Source organism: Anolis sagrei, chromosome 11, assembly GCF_037176765.1.
Source record: "Anolis sagrei isolate rAnoSag1 chromosome 11, rAnoSag1.mat, whole genome shotgun sequence".
Classification (NCBI taxonomy): Eukaryota; Metazoa; Chordata; class Lepidosauria; order Squamata; family Dactyloidae; genus Anolis; species Anolis sagrei.
Genome location: NC_090031.1, coordinates 35304406 through 35327729, shown reverse-complemented (window position 1 = coordinate 35327729; position 23324 = coordinate 35304406). Strand labels below are relative to the sequence as shown.

Sequence of the window (23324 nt, the reverse complement as noted above, 5' to 3'; positions counted from 1 at the left end):
CATCGGAATTCCCACAAGAAGCCGAGCAGCTGCATTTTGTACCAACTTGAGCTTCTGGATCACTGACAGAGGAAGGCCAATGGAGAGAGCATTACAGTAGTCTAGCTTTATAAACAAGCCCCTTGGTCTCCCTCAGATGTCCCGGTCCTCAAACACTCTCTGCTTCGTTTGGAAAAATGCTGCACTTGCAGAGCTCAGGCAGTGTGGTATTTCGGTGTCAATGTTGACTTTGGTGGAGAGGGGGCTGCCAAGGGAGCGGAAGTGGTCCACATTTTCTAACGTTACACCATTAAGCTGTATTTCTGGCATTGGAGAGGGGTTGGCCGGTGACTTTTGCTGGAAGAGCACTTGGGTTTTCTCAATGTTCAATGAGAGGCCCAGCTTCTCGTAGGCTTCTGCGAATATATATGTATGATTCAGAAACGCAGGAGAGTTGCCACCGTTGACGAGAAAGGGAGAGAGAATCCGGAGCTGCCCTTTCCCTCTTCTTGCCGTCCTGTCTAGGTTATGATAAGGTCAAGGCAGTCTCCAAGGAGTGCCTCTGGGTGATTTCTGGAAGGCTCTCTTGGCAGCAGCCCATCCCTCCTTCCCCTTTGCGGGCTCGGCCAAGCCGGAGCACACGGCTCAGGAATGTGGCGGTCAAAGCCTCCAAAGGCTTTGGACTCCCGGTGGCGTCATTCCCCTTTTTGCCGGGGTTTTGGGTTTCCTGACTCAACACTCTTTCCTTTTGCGGCCGGGCAGCCTTTCCCTCCTCCTTCCACCCTTCTGCCTCGTTCTGCCTCTCCGTCTCTCCCTCTGAGCTCATGCCACATCGCTTGGAACGTAATGCAAGGATGAGGAGGAGGACCACTTGACCTAAAAGCAGGCTGATGCAACTTTGCTCTGGGTGGAGAGGCCTTCAAGTGGGCGCTGCCTCCACTCTTGGGCATGCTTCCCTTTGCTCTGGGCATTCCCCCCCTGGCGTGCCATTCAGCCTTTGCGATCTCATTCTCAAAATGCCCCTGTTCCTTTCTGCAAATTTTTAAGTGTGCTTCAACCTCAATTCTCAGCAGAAACCCTTCCCAGTCTCTTCCCAAACACTCCCAGCTACCTGCCATGGAGCCGACTGGGTGGCGTTCAGAGAGTCCCACTCTCTCAGCCTCAAACTCCTGCAAATGAATCCTAGAATCCAAGAGTTGGAAGAGACCTCATGGGTCATCCAGTCCAACCCCCTTCCTCCAAGAAGCAGGAATATTGCATTCAAAGCACCCCCAACAGATGGCCACCCAGCCTCTGCTTCAAAGCTTCCAAAGAAGGAGCCTCCACCACACTCCGGGGCAGAGAGTTCCACTGCTGAACGGCTCTCACAGTCAGGAAGTTCTTCCTCATGTTCAGGTGGAATCTCCTCTCTTGTAGTTTGAAGCCATTGTTCCCTTGCGTCCTAGTCTCCAGGGAAGCAGAAAACAAGCTTGCTCCCTCCTCCTCCCTGTGGCTTCCTCTCACATATTTATACATGGCCCTCATCATGTCTCCTCTCAGCCTTCTCTACTTCAGGTTAAACATGCCCAGCTCCTTAAGCCGCTCCTCATAGGGCTTGTTCCCCAGACCCTTGATCTGCTCCCTCCTCCCTGTGGCTTCCTCTCACATATTTATACATGACTGCCATCATATCTCCTCTCAGCCTTCTCTACTTCAGGTTAAACATGCCCAGCTCCTTAAGCCGCTTCTCATAGGGCTTGTTCTCCAGACCCTTGATCTGCTCCCTCCTCCCTGTGGCTTCCTCTCACATATTTATACATGGCTCTCATCATGTCTCCTCTCATCCTTCTCTTCTTCAGGCTAAACAGGCCCAGCTCCTTAAGCCGCTCCTCATAGGGCTTGTTCTCCAGACCCTGGATCATTTTAGTCGCCCTCCTCGTGAAGTACTGTATATACTCAAGTCTGAGCCTAGTTTTTCAGCCCTTTTTTTAGGCTGAAAAAGTTCCCCTCACCTTATACTCGAGTCAAGGTTCATTATTCTTTCTTTTTTTAATCTTTATTGAGTATTTTCATTAAAATATAGATTATATAAAATCAAACGAAAAGGGAAATAGAATAAATAAATAAATATGTATATAAAAATAAAGAAATAAGGTTCATTATTCTTTTACTCTGTTATTATTATTATGTTACATTTATTATTTAACTCTAGTTATTATTATTACATTTATTATTTGACTCTATTTATTATTATTATTATTATTACATTTATTATTTTACTCTATTATTATTATAATTATTACATTTACCATTTACTCTATTATTGGTATTATTACATTTATCATTTTACTCTCATTGTTATTATTTTACTCTTTTACTGTTATTATTATATTTCCATTATTTTACTTTAATATTATGATGTTTATTACATTTATCATTTTACTCTCATTGTTATTGCATTTATTATTTTACTGTATTATTGCTGTTATTATTACATTTCCACTATTTTACTCTTTTATTATTATTTTTATTACATTTATCATTTTACTCTATTATTATTGGTATTGGTATAAAATGATAAATGTAATAATAATAATAGAATAAAATAATAAATGCAATAATACCAATAATATCGATTGATTGATTGATATTATTGGTATTATTGCATTTATTATTTTATTCTATTATTATTACATTTATCATTTCACTCTATTATTGCAGTTATTACATTTCCACTATTTTACTCTTTTATTATTATTTTTATTACATTTATCATTTTCCTCTATTTGTTATTATTATAATTATTACATTTATCATTTTCCTCTATTATTATTACATTTATTATTTTACTTTGTTATTGTTGCTATTATTACATTTATATTTGGGTTGGCTTATACTCGAGTATATACATACGGTGATGGCATTTCCCGCTTCCTGACCGTTCTTCTCTCCTCCTTCTCCTCCTTCTCTTCCTTCCAGCTGAAACTTTGGAACAAGTTCCGCGTCTCCAACGTCCCCTCGCTGATATTTATAGACGCCGCCACCGGGAAAGTCGTCTGCCGGAACGGACTCTTAGTAATCCGAGATGACCCAGAAGGTGAGTCTCCGTTCCAGGGTTTCCCGTCTCAGGTGATCATATAGTCGTGTTTCTCAACCTTTCCAATTCCGCCACCCCTTAATGCAGGTCCTCATTTGGTGGTGACCCCCAACCAGAACATTATTTTGGCTGCTACTTCATAAATGTCATTTTGCTACTGTTATAAATTATCATGTAAATATCTGATATGCAGAATGTATTTGGTGGGGTTGGGGGTGACTGATTTTGTTATTTGGGAGTTGCAGTTGCTGGGATTTATAGGTCACCTACAACCAGAAAGCATTCTGGACCCCACCAATGATAGAATTGGCCCAAACTTCCCACACAGAGACCCCCGTGACAAACAGAAAGGACTGCAGGGATTTGGGTGAATTGACAGTGATTTAGTGGAGATGTAGTTCACCTCCATCCAGAGAGCACTGTAAACCCAAACAACTATTCCAAATGGGTTCCTAAGACCATCAGAAATATGTGTTTTCGGATTGTCTTTGGCAACCCCTCAGAAACCTCCCTTGCGACCCCCAAAGTTGAGAAACACTGCTGTAGAATCACCCGGAGGACCTGGAAAAGTCTTAGAGAAGACATGGGGTGTTTGTTTGTCTGTTTGCTTGGGCCAGTTCATACTATAACCACGTTCTGTTTGCACAGGTCTGGAGTTCCCTTGGGGCCCCCGGCCGTTTGGCGAGGTGGTTGCCGGCCCGCTGCTCCGGAATAGCGGCCAGTCGCAGGACAGCAGCCTCTTGGAGGGCTCCCACGTGGGGGTCTACTTCTCCGCACACTGGGTGAGCCACGCTTTCCGGCCCTTCGCGGGGACAGCTCCACCCCCACCGGACAAGGGGTCTGGAGGAGGGTCCCCGTTTCCAAAAGGAAACAACAACAACACTCTCAGTAACCACAGCAACTGCTCATAAGCTTCTCCTGGGAGCGGTCAGGAGCAGGGACAAGCTCTCAAAGGAACACAAGATTTTATGGAAAGAGCTGCAGTTGGGGCCTAGTTGTTGAATTATTGAGCTGCCTGCAGACATCTTGTTCCTCTCCATGCTCACAGGAGGACGGAGGGGCTTGCCATACGCTCAGAGAAATAGGAAAGGTAACAGGAGGAGAGAAGAGAGTGACAGGCAGGCAGAGAGGCCAGCGAGAGAAGGGCTTTCCCTTGCCAATAATAATAATAATAATAATAATAATAATAATAATAATAATCTTTATTTAATACCCCACCACCATCTCCCCAATGGGGACTCGGGGCGGCTCACGTGACACCAAGCCCAATAATAATAATAATCATCATCATCATCATCATCTTTATTTAATACCCTGCCACCATCTCCCCAAGGGGACTCAGGGCAGCTTACATGGGGCCAAGTCCAGTAATAATAATAATAATGATAATAATAATAATTATTATTATTATTATTTATACTCCGCCACCATCTCCCCAATGGGGACTCAGGGTGGCTTACATGGGGCCAAGCCCAATAATAATAATAATAATAATAATAATAATAATAATAATAATTCTTTATTTATACCCCACCACCATCTCCCCAAGGGGACTTGGGGCAGCTTACATAGGGCCAAGCCCAATAATAATAATAATAATAATAATAATAATAATAATAATACTTTATTTAATGCCACCATCTCCCCAATGGGGACTCAGGGCGGCTCACATGAGGCCAAGCCCAATAATAATAATAATAATAATAATAATAATAATAAAAAATAAAAAATAAAAAAAATCTTTATTTATACCCCGCCACCATCTCCCCAAGGGGACTTGGGGCAGCTTACATAGGGCCAAGCCCAATTGTGTACTAATTGTGTATTAGATTAGGTTGTTAACTGTTTTTTATATTGGTGCATTGAATTTTGCTGTTTCTTGTGTGTTGTGAACCGCTGTGAGTCGCCTCCGGGCTGAGAACAGCAGTATAGAAGTAAAGTAAGTAAGTAAGTAAATAAATAAATAAATAATAACAATAATAATAATTTATTTAATACCCTGCCACCATCACTCTCCCCAGTGTGGGAGACTCGGGGCGGCTCACATGAGGCCAAGCCCAACAGCATATTACAATGAAGTAAAACCAAAAGTCATACAAAATCAAATAACATAACATAAGAATGAGTGGGCTGCACGTGCAAGATAAAACTAAGATACTAAAAATACTAAAATCAGGATGAGATGTGGATGGAGCAGATTGTTTGTGGGCGAGAAACTCGTAAGGAACGGGGGTCATAAAATAGAGACCAGCCCACTCCCCTGTCTCTCTTCAGTCCTCAATGAGGACTATAAACTTGTGCAGGATGGAGTTGAGTTCCATCAGCGACGTCTCCAGTGGCTTCCCCGTTGGAAGATCTTGGTCAATCTGTTGGAAAGAGGGAAGGAAGGGGCTTGTTACTCGACAGAGATGGACTATGCCTCTCTCTGACTCCTTTGGGCAGTGCCCGCCTTGCAGGAGCCTTACCCGCGTCCTGGTGGAGTCCTACCGGAAAATCAAGGAAGCTGGGCAGAAGTTTGAGATCGTCTTTGTGAGCGCAGATAGGTAATTCATTTATTTGTTTGTTTACAGTATTTATATACCGCCTTCTCACCCCTGGGGGGGGGGGGGAAGGGGACTCAAAGCAAATTGGGTGGCCAAGCGGGGTCCATTCCACAGCTTCCTCCTTTTGCCATTAAAGCAAATCATGTTTCTAGTCCCTAATGATGTTTTGTGTTGTTTGGTGAGCCATTCTCAACCTTGTTTGCAGGTCGGAAGAGTCCTTCAAGCAGTATTTCAGTGAGATGCCTTGGTTGGCCGTCCCGTATGCTGACGAGGCCCGTCGCTCGCGCCTGAACCGGCTTTACGGCATCCAAGGTAGGACCCCAAACGAGGCAGCCTTTCCCTTCCTTCTTTCCTTCCATCTTGTGATTCTGAGGCTTCTTCTCGAAGGGTTTCTGGTTGACTCCCTTGGGTTTGCTTTTTTCCCCGGCGTGGTCAACTGTGAATCGCACATAGGGTCGTTTCCACACCTGAGCAACATGGGCGTCCCTCATTACAAAATCTGAAAATGTTCTTTCCTGTTTATTGATGCGGTCCTTGCTTTGGAAGTTGTAGTTCCCCTCCAGAAACTTCATATTGGTGTTTTGAGGGTTGTTGGTCATACCTTGGGGGAAGAGGTATTAGCAGGGTAAATGTGGTGAGATTTCATCTGGTGGTTTAGCCGTTTTTGACCGCCTAATTACGACCTTAAGGTTCTTTTATATATAGATTGTTATTGCTTTAATGTTTATTGTTTTGCTTTATGAGTTTATTTATTGTTGTGTTTGTTAATGCTGTTGTTTTATTGAGGGCCTTGGCCTTTTGTAAGCCGCACCGAGTCCTTCGGGAGATGTTAGCGGGGTATAAATAAAGTTAATAATGATAATAATAATAATTGGTTGTGACTCTATAATGAGAGACTCATTGCAAAACAAGAGCAAAATGCACTATAGCAGGATATTCTACCCTTTCTGGGCTAATTTTTGTGGCCTTTAATTTTGCTTTGTACGCCGCCTCGAGTTTCCGGAAGGCTGAGACGGGCGGCATACAAATATATAGTCTATACAAATAAAAGGCCAAAAAACAAAAAATACATTACAACGCATGTGCAAAACCACACATATACAGAGCTATATACACACATATATGCACACACAAAACACATATACACAGAAAGGGGCAAGAAAGTAAAGAGAGAAGGAAATACGAAAGTGAAAGAAGGAAGGAAAGAGAGGGAAGGAAGGAGAGAAGGAAGGGAGGAAGAGGGAGGGAGGGAAGGAAAGAAAGAAAGGTAGAGAAGGAAGGAGAGAAGGAATAAAAAAGTGAAAGAAGGAAGGAAAGGGAGGGAGGGAAGAAGAGAAAGAGGAAGGGAAGGGAAGAAGGAAAGAAAGAAAGGTAGAGAAGAAAGGAAGGAGAGAAGGAAATAAAGTGAAAGAAGGAAGGAAAGAGAAGGAAGAAAGAGAAAAGGAGAGAAGGAAAGAAAGAAAGATAGAGAAGGAAGGAGAGGAGGAAATAAAAAAGTGAAAGAAGGAAGGAAAGAGAGAGGGAAGGAAGGAAGGAAGGAGAGAAGAAATGAAAGAGAAAAGAATGAAGGAAGGAAGGAACCAAAGAGCAAAGGAAGCGAGGAAGACACAGGTAGAGAAGGAAGGAAGAAGAAGGGAAAGAAAAGGAGGGAAGGAAGGAGAGAAAGAAAGAAAGAAAGAGACAAAGAGGGAGGGAGGGTTGGCCACAGCAACGCGTGGCGGGTACAGCTAGTAAATAAATAAAACAAATGGTGTTTTGACCAGGCCTTCATTCAAAACCCTGAGGACTGGGAGCCCGCTTGGGCATTTAATTCCAAAGGCTGGGAAAAGAGGGTCCGGGAAGGAAGGAGAGAGCCAGGAAGAGAGAGGAAGAGCCCTCCCGTATTGGCCACAGGGGGGGGAAATCCGATCCGGGGACAGCTGGGGCACAGGTGCCTCCGAGGAGGAGGAGGAGGAGACGGGCCTTCTCCCTCGACAACTGGGTCTTCAAAATGGGGGGAGGATTGGAAAAAGGGGGCAGGGGGGAAGCATTGCGATCGGTTGAATCATAGAATCCTAGAATCCAAGAGTTGGAAGAGACCTCATGGGCCATCCAGTCCCACCCCATTCTGCCAAGAAGCAGGAATATTGCATTCAAATCACCCCTGACAGATGGCCCATCCAGCCTCTGCTTCAAAGCCTCCAAAGAAGGAGCCTCCACCACACTCCGAGGCAGAGAGTTCCACTGCTGAACGGCTCTCACAGTCAGGAAGTTCTTCCTAATGTTCAGGTGGAATCTCCTCTCTTGTAGTTTGAAGCCATTGTTCCCTTGCGTCCTAGTCTCCAAGGAAGCAGAAAACAAGCTTGCTCCCTCCTCCTCCCTGTGGCTTCCTCTCACATATTTATACATTGCTATCATGTCTCCTCTCAGCCTTCTCTTCTTCAGGCTAAACATGCCCAGTTCCCTAAGCCGCTCCTCATAGGGCTTGTTCTCCAGACCCTTGATCATTTTAGTCGCCCTCCTCTGGACACATTCCAGCTTGTCAATATCTCTCTTGAATTGGTTGAGTGTCCGGGACGCAGCATTCCTCCCTCTGAAATTATCCGGTTGAGGGATAGTGTAAGGAATCCACCATCAGAACAAGCCCTCGTCTGTTTTTGGATTTTAGGAACAGTCCCGTTAGGGAACGCATAAGACAACAACAATATTATCAACATGACACTAAAATAATAATAGTAATAATAATAAAATAAAAATATAATAAAATACCAATAGACACAATCACGATAGAGATGACAATGGGCGGGCCACCTATTCCGAATAAAGACAATTAACAGACGATGATGAGATGAATATAGGAGCAGGGAGTGTAAATGGAACTCATAGGACACACAGAGTTGTGGGGCAGAACATCGCCTTGGTCACCTCTAGAATGGACTACTGCAATGCGCTCTATGTGGGGCTGCCCTTGAAGACGGCTCGGAAACTTCAATTGGTCCAGCGGGCAGCAGCCAGGATGCTAACCGGGGCTCATTATCAAGAGAGGTCTACCCCTCTGTTTAAGGAGCTCCACTGGCTGCCATTTATTTTCTGAGCCCAATTCAAGGTGCAGGTGCTCACCTACAAAGCCCTAAACGGTTTGGGACCACCCTACCTGCGTGACCGCATCTCCATCTACGAACCCACACGCTCGCTCCGGTCATCTGGGGAGGCCCTGCTTGTGATCCCACCCACATCGCAAGTGCGCTTGGTGGGGACACGGGACAGGGCCTTCTCTGTGGCGGCCCCCCGACTTTGGAACGCCCTTCCAAAAGATCTCCGACAAGCCCCTACTCTAGCTGTTTTCAGAAGGAATCTAAAAACTTGGCTTTTCCGTTGTGCCTTCTCAGACTAGGAATCCCCACCCCAAGTCCTAGTAGCACCTTAGCATAACTAATTGTTGCTGCACATCGCACTTTTAACCTTACGTGCCTCCTGCCATTTCAGCACTTTTAACCCTTGTACCCCATTGCGCCGGCCGAACCAGTTTTTAATAATGTCTTGATGTACTGCCATTGTCGTTATTTTGCTTATTGTTTTGATTTGCTTTGCTATTGTTGTGTTATGTTTTCTACTGTATTGTGTTTTGAGGCTTCGGCCTGTGTAAGCCGCATTGAGTCCTGCAGGAGATGCTAGCGGGGTACAAATAAAGTTAATAATAATATAATAATAACATCCTACTTGGAGGGCACGAACTCCATTAGCCAATTGGTCTAAAAATCAAACGCGAGTTACGAACATTTGACTGACGAGCGACAACAAGAAGCGAGGGAAATCTACTCCGGGAAGGGCTATTGTCGTGGGGGAAAGGGGCGCGGTGTAATCCTAACGGGTCTTTCGTTGTGATGACGGCTCTCCTTTCCTCCTCCTCCAGGGATCCCGACCCTCGTCGTGCTGGACCCCAAGGGGGAGGTGATCACCCGCCAGGGCCGGGTGGAGGTGCTCAACGACACGGAGTGCCGGGAGTTCCCCTGGTACCCCAAGCCCGTCCTGGAGCTGACCGACTCCAACGCCGTCCAGCTCAACGAAGGCCCCTGCCTGGTCCTCTTTGTCGGTGAGGAATAGTCCTTCGTGCTTGGTCCTTCATGCGCTGCCATGAGGGTGGCATTCGTAAACAAGGTTCCTCAACCCTTTCAGGCCGAGGCCTGGTTCATTGTCCCTCACGCTGTTTATTTATTTATTTATTATTTATTTATTTCTGTTGCTTATACCCCGCCCTTCTCACCCCCAAGGGGGGACTCAGGGCGGCTTACAAAAAGAAGGCACAATTCGATGCCTTATCCAAATACATACAATTATAAAAACAATTACAATAGTTAAACAATTAACGAATTAAAATATCAGTATATAACACAATAACACAACAATAAACAGTCTCATGGTCAGTGTCTCGAGTTCCATAGGTCCAATAGGTTTCGTCATTATTTGCCCATCATTATGGTCTTTCTTTTTTAGCTGCCAGAATTTCCAAATGCCTGGTCCCACATCCAAGTTTTCAGTTTTTTCCTAAATGAGAGAAGGGAAGTTGCTGATCTAATTTCCCCAGGGAGTGAGTTCCACAGGTGGGGGGCCACCACTGAGAAGGCCCTGCTCCTCGTCCCCGCCAGTCTCACTTGTGATAAAGGCGGGGTCGAGAGCAGGGCCTCCCCAGAGGATCTTAAACTCCGAGGTGGGATGTAGAGGGAGATCCGTTCGGACAGATACACTGGGCCGGAACCGTATAGGGTTTTATAGGTCAAAACCAGCACCTTGAATTGTGCTCGGAATTGGATCGGCAGCCAGTGGACTGGCATAACAGGGGGGTGGTATGCTCCCTGTATGTCGCTCCAATGAGCAATCTGGCTGCCTCCCGCTGGACTAGTTGGAGTTTCCAAGCAGTCTTCAAAGGCAACCCCACGTAGAGTGCGTTGCAGTAATCCAACCGGGATGTGACAAGAGCATGGACCACCGTGGCCAGATCCGACTTCTGTTGCGGAGACAAACGATCGTTTGAGAAAAAACATGAACGAATCCTTCCTTATGAAGACTGCACATATTTGCGCTGCAAAAAAAATGAAAGAACAAACCAACATAAACGTCCCAGTGGGGCCAACATATTACAACAATAAAATCAAAGCATAAACAACAAATAACAACAACATAATCAAAATTACATTTAAAAAAACACCATTGGCAACACACTCCTAGAATCCTAGACTTGGAAGAGACCTGGTGGGCCATCATCCAGGACAATCGCATTCAAAGCACTCCTGACAGATGGCCACCCAGCCTCTGCTTCAAAGCCTCCAAAGAAGGAGCCTCTACCACACTCCTGGGCAGAGAGTTCCACTGCTGAACAGCTCTCACATAGAATCCTAGACTTGGAAGAGACCTGGTGGGCCATCATCCAGTCCAATCCCATTCTGCCACGAAGCAGGAAAATCGCATTCAAAGCACCCCTGACAGATGGCCACCCAGCCTCTGCTTCAAAGCCTCCAAAGAAGGAGCCTCCACCACACTCCTGGGCAGAGAGTTCCACTGCTGAACAGCTCTCACATAGAATCCTAGACTTGGGAGAGACCTGGTGGGCCATCATCCAGTCCAATCCCATTCTGCCACGAAGCAGGAAAATCGCATTCAAAGCACCCCTGACAGATGGCCACCCAGCCTCTGCTTCAAAGCCTCCAAAGAAGGAGCCTCCACCACACTCCTGGGCAGAGAGTTCCACTGCTGAACAGCTCTCACATAGAATCCTAGACTTGGGAGAGACCTGGTGGGCCATCATCCAGTCCAATCCCATTCTGCCACGAAGCAGGAAAATCGCATTCAAAGCACTCCTGACAGATGGCCACCCAGGCTCTGCTTCAAAGCCTCCAAAGAAGGAGCCTCCACCACACTCCTGGGCAGAGAGTTCCACTGCTGAACAGCTCTCACATAGAATCCTAGACTTCGAAGAGACCTGGTGGACCATCATCCAGTCCAACTCCATTCTGCCAAGAAGCAGGACAATCGCCTTCAAAGCCCCCCCGACAGATGGCCACCCAGCCTCTGCTTCAAAGCCTCCAAAGAAGGAGCCTCCACCACACTCCGGGGCAGAGAGTTCCCCTGCTGAACAGCTGTCTCACAGTCAGGAAGTTCTTCCTCATGTTCAGATGGAATCTCCTTTCTTGTCGTTTATTTACTAGCAAGATCTAGTGCAGTTGTTCTCAACCTGGGGTCCCCAGATGTTTTTGGTCTTCAACTCACAGAAATGCTAACAACTGGTAAACTGGCTGGGATTTCTGGGAGTTGTAGGCCAAAAACATCTGGGGACCCCAGGTTGAGAACCACTGATCTAGCGAGAAGATATTTGTACAGGCCGTTCCTGAGTTACAAACATCCGACTTCCAAAAATGAGTCCTAGTTAAGAATGGGAAGAGGAAGTGAGAGGAACCTACCCCAAGGAAGGGAAATTCACTCCTGGAAGAGTTATCGGGGGGGGGGGGGGTCTGCAAGGAAGCTTTATCTCCAATCTTCAAATGATAGGAAAGGAGATTCCATCTGAACCTGAGGAAGAACTTCCTGACTGGGAAAGAGAGAGCTGTTTAGTAGTGGAACTCTCTGCCCCAGAGTGTGGTGGAGGCTCCTTCTTTAGAGGCTGTGAAGCAGAGGCTGGGTGGCCATCTGTCAGGAGTGCTTTGAATGGGATTGTCCTGCTTCTTGGCAGAATGGGATTGGACTGGATGGCCCACCAGGTCTCTTTCAACTCTAGGACGCTCTGATTCTATGATTGTAATGACCAGGAAGTGCTTCCCCTTCATATTCAGGTGGAATCACCTTTCCTGAACATTGAACCCATTGCTCCATTAAGTCCTAGGATTTGATCTCTATTCTCCTAGTCTACATCTTTCTTCAAACCTTAAAAGACACACAGTGATTGATTCTTGTGGCAGCGAGTTCCGTAAAACAACAATGCCTTTATCCACACAATTCTCGTATGTGCGAGTGTGTTTGTTTACAAGTGTCCTAAGCCTTTGCTGTACATCCTTCTCAAGGGTCGGTTGACAAGAGCTGTGGATGCACACTTCTCCTGTGTGTGCAAGTGTGTTTGTGTGTGTTTACAAGTCTCCTAAGCCTTTGCTATATATCCTTCTCAAGGGTTGGTTAAAAAGAGCTGTGGTTGCACACTTCTCAAGTGTGTGCAAGTGTGTTTGTGTGTGTTTAGGAGTGTCCTAAGCCTTTGCCGTACGTCCTTCTCGAGAGTTGGTTGACAAGAGCTGCGGATGCACACTTCTCATGTGTGTGTGAGTGTGTTTGTGTGTGTTTAGGAGTGTCCTAAGCCTTTGCAGTACGTCCTTCTCAAGGGTTGGTTAAAAAGAGCTGCGGATGCACACTTCGTGTGTGTGAGTGTGTTTGTGTGTGTTTAGGAGTGTCCTAAGCCTTTGCTGTACGTCCTTCTCAAGGGTTGGTTAAAAAGAGCTGCGGATGCACACTTCGTGTGTGTGAGTGTGTGCGCGAGTGTTTACAAGTCTCTTAAGCCTTTGCTGTACGTCCTTCTCAAGGGTCGGTTGACAAGAGCTGCAAGTGCACACTTCTCGTGTGTGTGTGTGTGTGTTCGTGTGTGTTTAGGAGTGTCCTAAGCCTTTGCCGTACATCCTTCCTCTGGGTCGGTTCATAAAAGCTGTGGATGCACACTTCTTGTGTGTGTGCGAGTGTTTTTGTGTGTGTTTACAAGTCTCCTAAGCCTTTGCCGTACGTCTTTCTCAAGGGTCGGTTGACAAGAGCTGCGGATGCACACTTCTCGTGTGTGTGAGTGTGTTTGTGTGTGTTTAGAAGTGTCCTAAGCCTTTGCTGTATATCCTTCTCAAGGGTCAGTTGACAAGAGCTGTGGATGCACACTTCTCATGTGTGTGAGTGTGTTTGTGTGTGTTTACAAGTCTCCTAAGCCTTTGCTGTACATCCTTCTCAAGGCTTGGTTAAAAAGAGCTGTGGATGCACACTTCTCGTGTGTGTGTGAGTGTGTTTACAAGTCTCCTAAGCCTTTGCCGCACGTCCTTCTCGAGAGTTGGTTGACAAGAGCTGCGGATGCACACTTCTCATGTGTGTGTGAGTGTGTTTGTGTGTGTTTAGGAGTGTCCTAAGCCTTTGCCGTACGTCCTTCTCAAGGGTTGGTTAAAAAGAGCTGCGGATGCACACTTCGTGTGTGTGAGTGTGTTTGTGTGTGTTTAGGAGTGTCCTAAGCCTTTGCCGTACGTCCTTCTCGAGAGTTGGTTGACAAGAGCTGCGGATGCACACTTCGTGTGTGTGAGTGTGTTTGTGTGTGTTTAGGAGTGTCCTAAGCCTTTGCAGTACGTCCTTCTCAAGGGTTGGTTAAAAAGAGCTGCGGATGCACACTTCGTGTGTGTGAGTGTGTTTGTGTGTGTTTAGGAGTGTCCTAAGCCTTTGCAGTACGTCCTTCTCGAGAGTTGGTTGACAAGAGCTGCGGATGCACACTTCGTGTGTGTGAGTGTGTTTGTGTGTGTTTAGGAGTGTCCTAAGCCTTTGCAGTACGTCCTTCTCAAGGGTTGGTTAAAAAGAGCTGCGGATGCACACTTCGTGTGTGTGAGTGTGTTTGTGTGTGTTTAGGAGTGTCCTAAGCCTTTGCTGTACGTCCTTCTCAAGGGTTGGTTAAAAAGAGCTGCGGATGCACACTTCGTGTGTGTGAGTGTGTGCGCGAGTGTTTACAAGTCTCTTAAGCCTTTGCTGTACGTCCTTCTCAAGGGTCGGTTGACAAGAGCTGCAAGTGCACACTTCTCGTGTGTGTGTGTGTGTGTTCGTGTGTGTTTAGGAGTGTCCTAAGCCTTTGCCGTACATCCTTCCTCAGGGTCGGTTCATAAAAGCTGTGGATGCACACTTCTTGTGTGTGTGCGAGTGTTTTTGTGTGTGTTTACAAGTCTCCTAAGCCTTTGCCGTACGTCTTTCTCAAGGGTCGGTTGACAAGAGCTGCGGATGCACACTTCTCGTGTGTGTGAGTGTGTTTGTGTGTGTTTAGAAGTGTCCTAAGCCTTTGCTGTATATCCTTCTCAAGGGTCAGTTGACAAGAGCTGTGGATGCACACTTCTCATGTGTGTGAGTGTGTTTGTGTGTGTTTACAAGTCTCCTAAGCCTTTGCTGTACATCCTTCTCAAGGCTTGGTTAAAAAGAGCTGTGGATGCACACTTCTCGTGTGTGTGTGAGTGTGTTTACAAGTATCCTAAGCCTTTGTTGTACATCCTTCTCCAGGATCAGTTGACAAGAGCTGTCCCAACCATTCCCGAAGTCACAAACAAGACAAGTTCTGTTGGTTTCTTCTTAAGTTTGGAGGTCTTGAGGTGCTGGTTGTTGTCCATTAGTTTCATTCCAAGTGTATGTGTTTGTAAGTCAGGACGGGCACATTTTCAAGTGTAACTCCAGCCAATTGGCCGACTGTGAGGCCCCTCTTGGGAATGCTCCTCTGGGCAAATCCTGCGGGTACAAAAGACGAGGCGTCCTCCTTCCCAAATGCACGCTCTGCTCTCCCCAGGGGACGTTGTACGTTAATAGGATGAGCCGTCGTCCAAACCTTCACACAATGGCCGCCCGCCGTGTCGCCGACATCCTCGACGTCGGGCCCCAGCTGTGCCTCAATGTGGACCCCTGGAGCGTTGGGCCAATCCTTTTGCTTCACACAAACAAGGGTCGCCTCCCCGCATAACGAATTCATTGGCTTTTCCGTGTGATCTGGCTTCTTAACGGGTGACTTCCTCCTTTCCGACTCCCCTGGACACGTGGATTTCATTACGGTCTCAGATCACTAAGGAAACACTAAAACCAGAGATAGTAAAACCCGTAGTTTGTGTCTCTTTGGTGGGTTTCTGTGTTCTCTGTGCAACAGATTGTTCCTTGGAAGGTTGGAAAAGGTTCTTTCCCAAACATTCAGATATTATGGGATGGATCTCACGCAAATCAGTGGTGCGCAATGGCTTCGCATTTAGTGGCCTTTCGTTGCACGGATTTTCCTCCCCTTCCAGGCACCGTCTCTTGTTGTGTTTGGGGGGAAGGAATACACAGTCAACACACACCTGGGGAGAGCGATTGATGGGTGTTGAGTTTCATCCCTCGAGTGCACAAGTCTCTTGTGTCATCAAGTCTCCAGACCTCAATGAGTAGCTAGACTAGAGGTAGGATTCGAGTGAGGGATTCCGCCCCTGACATTCCTAGACAAGGGTTGTTGTAGGTTTTTTGGGGCTATAGGGCCATGGTCTAGAGGCATTCTCTCCTGACATTTCGCCTGCATCTATGGCAAGCATCCTCAGAGGTAGTGAGAATGCTTGCCATAGATGCAGGCGAAACGTCAGGAGAGAATGCCTCTAGACCATGGCCCTATAGTCCGAAAAAACCTACAACAACCCAGCGATTCCGGCCATGAAAGCCTTCGACAATACATTTCCCCAACAAGGCTTTGGCTTTTCCTCTTTGCCACAATCTCCTCCTCCCTTTGAAGAAGTAGCAATGGAATCTTTACGAGGGAACATCCTTTTTGAAGGTATTTTTATTGCTCTGGGATCAATTAGCCATTTTCCTGCTCTCTTCTGCCTTTTCTTCCTTTCAGCGAAGACGCATTTTGCCTCTTTCTGTAGGCAAAATGTAGCTACATGGATTTTTTTTTACTTTTTATCTCCTTTAGAAGATGAGACTTAGTAAGCTAGTGAACCCCAAAACCTTTTCTATCAAGAATGTATTTCTTTTTGCTTCAATAAATATTTTTGCACGTAAAGTTCTGACTGCCATCCTTATTCCATTTCGCCTCATGTAAGTTTCTGCTGGTTATGAAGTTTGCTTCTGATATTTTGCTATCTTTATGGTGGAATCGCCCTAAATGAAGGTTATTTCTGAGCCTGACAGCTCAGATTCCCCAACCAAGGGTTATGGGCCCAGCACACCTCTGCTGCACCACTCTGCTATATTTATGGTAATATCACCCCAACTGAGGGTTATTTCTGAGCCTGATATCTCCGCTTCACCAAACAAGGGTTATGGGCCCAGCACACTTCTGCTGCACCACTGCTACATTTATGTTGGAATCACCCCAACTGAGGGTTATTTCTGAGCCTAATATCTCAGGGGACCTGCTTGGCTAGTGATAGAATGGCCTCATGTTTAACCTGCTTCTCTTGTGCCGCAGATTCCGACGATGATGGCGAGTCTGAGGCGGCCAAGCAGCTGATCCAGCCCATTGCCGAGAAAATAATTGCCAAATACAAAGCCAAAGACGAAGAGGCGCCGCTGCTGTTTTTCGTGGCCGGAGAGGTAAAAGGGAGCACCTGGTGGGGCCAATCCCTGTGGCATCGGGGTCACCAGAACTGGTTTTGTGGGGTCACAGTCCCCTAAGTGGCCAAAGTCCAATTTGAATTGTTGTTGTTTATCTGGCTGCTTCTTTTTTATTTGTATCCCACTTTCCTTGCCTTAGAGCAATTTTCTCCCCATATTTTGTCCCCACAACAACCCTGCAAAGTAGATCAGGTGTCTTCCGATGCTTTGGGAACGAGGCCCGCTAGAAATTAGTTTTGCAGGATCTTTCCAACGTTTGGCGCCTGGAAGAAGCAATGACATAAAGCAATGACTTCCCGTACCTTGGGAAGTCTTGACTTGGCCACGGTAGTACACGCTCTGGTTACATCCCGTATAAACTACTGCAATGCGCTCTACGTGGTGTTGCCTTTGAAGACAGTCTGGAAGCTTCTATTAGTCTAACGAACGGCAGCCAGATTGCTAACAGGAGTGGTTCTCAGGGAGCATACAACTCCCCTGGTTGCCGGTTTGCTACTGGGCCCAATTCAAAGTACTGGTCTTGACCTATAAAGCCCTAAACAGTTCTGGCCCAACTTACCTGTCTGAACGTATCTCTCCTTATGAACCATCAAGGACCTTGAGATTGTCCGGGGAGGCAAAATGATCAAGGGTCTGGAGAACAAGCCCTATGAGGAGCGGCTTAAGGAGCTGGGCATGTTTAGCCTGAAGAAGAGAAGGCTGAGAGGAGACATGATGAGGGCCATGTATAAATATGTGAGAGTGGGCACCACAATTCAAGAGAGATATTGACAAGCTGGAATGTGTCCAGAGGTGGGCGACTAAAATGATCAAGGGTCTGGAGAACAAGCCCTATGAGGAGCGGCTTAAGGAAGCTGGGCATGTTTAGCCTGAAGAAGAGATGGCTGAGAGGAGATATGATAGCCATGTACAAATATGTGAGAGGAAGCCACAGGGGGGAGGAGGAGGGAGCAAGCTTGTTTTCTGCTTCCTTGGACACTAGGACGCAATGGAAAAATGGCTTCAAACTACAAGAGAGGAGATTCCATCTGAACATTAGGAAGAACTTCCTGACTGTGAGAGCCGTTCAGCAGTGGAACTCTCTGCCCCGGAGGGAGTGTGGTGGAGGCTCCTTCTTTGGAAGCTTTTAAACAGAGGCTGGGTGGCCATTTGTCAGGGATGATTTGAATGCAACATTCCTGCTTCTTGGCAGAATGGGGTTGGACTGGATGGCCCATGAGGTCTCTTCCAACTCTTTGATTCTATGAGGCCCAGCTCTCGGTCCCGCCTTCGTCTCAGGTACATTTGGCGGGGACGAGAGACAGGGCCTTCTCAGCGGTGGCCCCCCGGCTATGGAACGCCCTCCCTAGAGAGATTAGATCTGCTCCCTCCCTCCTTACATTTCGGAAGCAAGTCAAAACATGGGTGTTGGAGCAAGCGTTCTCAAACACAGAGTAACGGATATGGATAAATGATATAGGAATGGACGGTTGACGATGGAACTGGACGATGCTTGACAATAAGGAGACGCTAATGGTGTTGTTTTTACTGTTGTTGTGGTTTATGTAATTGTAATGTTTTAATATGTTCTATGATACTGTGTATGCTGTTTTGTTGGAAACTGCCTTGAATCACTGATAGGCTGAGAAAGGCAGTATACAAATACAGGAAATAAATAAATAGATGTGGACGGGCGCTCTTTGCCTTCCAGGAACGCTCTTTGCCTTCCAGGAACGCTTTGCCCCCGCAGCTCTGGGAGTCCTGAATGTGCCCCTTTGTTGGGAAGAGCGGGCTCCCAAACAAAGGTCCTTCCCCCCCCCGAAGAGCCTCCCCAAATTGCCCAGGGGAAATCTATTCCTCCCCTTCTGGAGGCTTCCATTTTTTCCAAGCCTTTTCTCACAGAAACAGGGACAAAACAACACTGCCCTTCATTCATTCCGGAGCGCCATCTGCTTCCCGGCTCCTCCTCGCGCGACCCACGGAGCCCTGAATGACCCATTCATCACCTCCTGGAAGGATTTACGGGCGCTGCTGCGGCTGGCAAGGTGGAGCTGGCCTTCTGCGCTCACTTGTGTCTTGAGCCCATGCCTGCTTTAGAATCAATACACAATAGAGAAGCAAGGAGGTGGGCAAACACCTTCCGTGGGTCAGCGAGACCCTCCCATGGGGAGGTGACCCTCTGCCGACCCTGTCAGACAAAAAGCCCAGCCCCCCTTGAGCTCCATCCCCACCCCATTCCCCTAAAATTTACCAGATTTCACAGATTTCCCTTCCTAGTTTGAAAACTATGAAGCTCCTTTCTTTCCTCCTCCTTTGCTTCCTCCAAGGCCTTAAGGCAGCTTAGGTAAAGGTTTTCCCCTGGACTTTAAGTCGTCGTGTCCGACTCTGGTGCTCATCTCCATCCATTTCTAAGCCCAAGAGCCGGTATTGTCCATAGACACCTCCAAGGTCATGTGGCCATTGGAGCGTCATTACCTTCCTGCAGAAGCGGTACCTATTGATCTACTCACATTTCAATGTTTTCAAACTGCCAGTTTGGCAGAAGCTAGGGCTGACAGCGGGAGCTCACCCCGCTCTCCAGATTCTACGGCGTCCGTAGACACCTCCAAGGTCATGTGGCCAGCATGACTGTGTGGAGTGCAGTTATCTATAATAACTGATAACATATGATATATATGTTAATAATAATAAATATGACTGATAATAATATTAATAATAATAATAGGAGGAGGAGGAGGAAAAGATCTTGTTGTGGATGTCCCGATAACTCTTTCGACTAGACAGTAGTAGTAGTAGTAGTAGTAGTAGTAGTAGTAGTAATAATAATAATAATAATAGGAGGAGGCAAAGGTCTTGTTGTGGATGTCCTGATAACTCTTTCGGCTAGACAGTAGTAGTAATAAATAGAATAATAATAATAATAATAATAATAATAATAATAGTAGGAGGAAAAGGTCTTGTTGTGGGTGTCCTGATAACTCTTTCAACTAGACAGTAGTAATAATAAACACAATAAATAATAATAATAATAATAATAATAATAATAATAGGAGGAGGAGGAAAAGGTCTTGTGGATGTCCCGATAACTCTTTCAACCAGACAGTAGTAATAATAAATATGTTAACAATAATAATAATAGGAGGAGGAGGAGGAAAAGGTCTTGTAGATGTCCTGATAACTCTTTTGACTAGTCAGTAGTAATAATAAATACAATAATAATAATAATAATAATAGGAGGAGGAAAAGGTCTTGTTGTGGATGTTCCAATAATTCTTTCGACCAGTCAGTAGTAATAATAAATAGAATAATAATAATAATAATAATATTAATAGGAGGAAAAGGTCTTGTGGATGTCCTGATAACTCTTTCGACTAGACAGTAGTAATAATAAAAATGTTAATATTAATATTAATAATAATAATAGGAGGAGGAGGAAACGTTCTTGTGGATGTCCTGATAACTCTTTCGACTAGACAGTAGAATTAATAAATACAATAATAATAATAATAATAATAATAATAATAATAGGAGGAGGAAAAGGTCTTGTTGTGGATGTGCTGATAACTCTTTCGACCAGACAGCAGTAATAATAAACTGTTTTATTATTGTATACTTTAAGTTGTGATATTTTTGATTCTGAGCTGCTTTGAGTCTCCGTATGGAAAGAAAAAGCGGGAAAATAAATGAATAGGTCTGGAAAGCCCCTCGAACAGAAAGGGGCTTCTTTCTTGGCCTTCCCAAAACCAGTCTAACCAGGTTCCCTCTCTTTGCTCGTATTTCCGCAGGACGACATGACCGACTCCTTGCGGGATTACACCAACCTCCCGGAGGCCGCCCCGCTCCTCACCATCCTGGACATGTCGGCCCGCGCCAAGTACGTCATGGACGTGGAGGAGATCACGCCCGACATCGTGGAGGCCTTTGTCAACGACTTTCTGGCGGACAAACTGAAGCCCGAGCCCATCTAAAGCGGAGCGGCGCTTTCCCTCCTCGGACTTTATTTAAATAACAATTGCCAAGCTTGGTGCAGAAACCCGACTCTTTATCTCGACAGTATTTTGGAAAACACTCCTCTCGATTTGACTCTTCTAAAGGTGCTGAAGATGCGGGGAGATGCCTCCAAAGCAGCAGGGAGATCTTCTCACATGGACGCCATCCTTGTTTACATACGGCGAAGCTTGGCGTTCATCCGTACGAGACAAAGCAATAAGCCCAATGGTGGGTAAGAAAGAAGTACGTCTTCATTGATAGATGCAAGGTCTCGTCACTGTCGAGTTTCTTTTGTTCGAGAGGAAAATGTCCTTCAACTTCTCGAGCCACGCACCCAAGTTTCCCCGTATGTCGATGACAGGAGAAGGTGGTCCATTTTTCCATTGCGGCCCCAAAGCTAAGCCAATTGGACTCTTTGACACCGGTTTCTATTTCTTTGCCTCGTTGAACTTTTCTCGCTTCTGGGTTGAACGTAGCAAAAGCGGGAGAAGTCTATTGTGTCCAAAGACTTGGAAGAAAAGGTAAGTGGGAGGTAACTTCAGAAACAGCCCTCGTCGTCAAAGCACGGACGTTCCGGATCATGAATCCCGGGATCGGTTTGGGCATTTTGCCTCCTCCCTTCGCCCTTCCTCTCCCCCTTCCATGTTCACCCAGAGATTTGTACTCAAAGCACGCAGGGGGGAAATTGTAAAAAAACTGTACATGGCGATGGGAAATTTGTAATAAAAACCATTCTGGTCACCGAACGTGTCAGCAGTGTAGTTTGCAACAAATGCGATGAAACGTACAGACTAACGTTTAGCATGTCTTAGAGCAGGGTCCTCAAACTAAAGCCCGGGGGCCGGATATGGCCCTCCAAGGTCATTTACCTGGCCCTCACTCAGGGTCAACCTAAGTCTATAACGACTTGAAAGCACACAACAGCAACAACCCTATCTCATCAGCCAAAAGCAGACCCACACTTCCCATTGAAAGACTAATAAGCTTATATTTGTTAACATTATTCTTCATTTTAATTATTGTATTGTTTATAAGATATGTGCAGTGTGCATAGGAATTCATTCATATATATATTTTTCAAATTATAATCTGGCCCTCCAACATTTTGAGGGATTGTGACCTGGCCCTCTGTTTAAAAAGTTTGTGGGCCCGTCTTAGAGAAAAGGAGCGAAATGATTCCCTTAATGTTAAGCTGAATCGAAAACCCTAGTACTCAAATGTTGCAAGCTGGGCTGGGCAAACTTTGCAGCCTCGTAAATCTGATTTTTTTGAGGCATATGTAGTTCAACCTGAGTGCAGAGAAAGTGGGCTTTTGCCATTCCTTATTTTCCTACTTGACTGGAGGCCTAATGGGCCTGGTTCTGCTTCACAAGTAGCACATTTGAGCATCACAAAGCATAGTTTGGGGCTGACGTGACTCAAGTTTCCTGCAGGATGCGTTTTCCACACCCCACCTTCTCTTTTTGCACAAAACGTGGTTGCTGTGACATGTCTTAAACTCCACCCTCGGGATTGGGAATCCTATTACAGTACATAAACATACTGCCATCTCGTGGCAAAAATGCACTTTTCTCACCATTTCGTTGCCAACCAAAAATAATAGGGATAAGCCAGCGAGGTTAAGTGGGTTTTTTTTATATCAAGACTGGGTTTTGATGAGCTCACCCATTTGGGCAAGTCATACTCTCTCAGCCTCTGAGGAAGGCTTTGAGCAAGTCTGGCCACCCCCCCCCCCCCCCAAAGTGATATGTTGAATTTGTTGTTTTGGATCTTTAACTCGTTTCCAAAGACAGACACATGAAAGGTTGGTCCATACAATGGAAGTTTGGCGCAGACGAGAGGCAGGGCCTTCTCTGTGGTGGCCTCTTGGCTGTGGAACTCCCTGCCTGGGGATATTAGATCAGCCCCCTCACTCCTGACTTTTCAAAAAAACTTGGCTCTTTGAGGAAGCGTTCGGAACCTCGGGATAAATAGACAAACTCGAATCAGAAAATGACCCAGGAATGGCCAAGACGATGGAACGGATGAGGATTCGAACAAGAGGACATAGTTTTTAAATTTTTATTATTCATTGTCTTTATGTTTAAATGTATTGTAGGTAATGTTTCTTTTTGCTTTATCAATGTATGTATTTTATGGCATCGAGTTGTGCCAACTGTGTATGCCGCCCTGAGTCGCCTTCAGGCTGATATGAGTGGGATAGAAATAATGTAAATAAGTTGTAGCCTTTGACTCAAACCAGCACAACTTTGGAAGGCAAGTGACCTTTGTATATGAACACTAAAGTAGCGTTTCAAACTCCCTTTTTTCAGGGATGCAAACCTATCTGAGCAAGCTTTGGGGCAATGGAGAAGTCTCCCTTTGGGTACACCAGGACTGTGGCGCAGCTGTCCGAGTGTCATCTGCATTACGATCACTTCTGACCAAAAGGTCATGAGTTCAAAGCCAGCCTG

The 23324-nt window shown here is 45.9% G+C and overlaps 1 protein-coding gene across 1 annotated transcript in view; it reads left to right on the top strand.

Annotated features, from left to right (window-relative positions):
- Positions 1–21612, top strand: part of NXN (nucleoredoxin) — a 57701-nt gene extending 36089 nt beyond the window's left edge. The window contains exons 2-8 of the mRNA XM_060757638.2: positions 2938–3055; positions 3704–3837; positions 5498–5598; positions 5804–5910; positions 9491–9670; positions 16757–16881; positions 20667–21612. Of these exons, the coding sequence (XP_060613621.2) occupies positions 2938–3055; positions 3704–3837; positions 5498–5598; positions 5804–5910; positions 9491–9670; positions 16757–16881; positions 20667–20849 (948 nt within the window). The 3' untranslated portion in view covers positions 20850–21612. The remainder of the gene's footprint in view (positions 1–2937; positions 3056–3703; positions 3838–5497; positions 5599–5803; positions 5911–9490; positions 9671–16756; positions 16882–20666) is intronic.
- The last annotated feature ends 1712 nt before the right edge of the window (positions 21613–23324 follow it).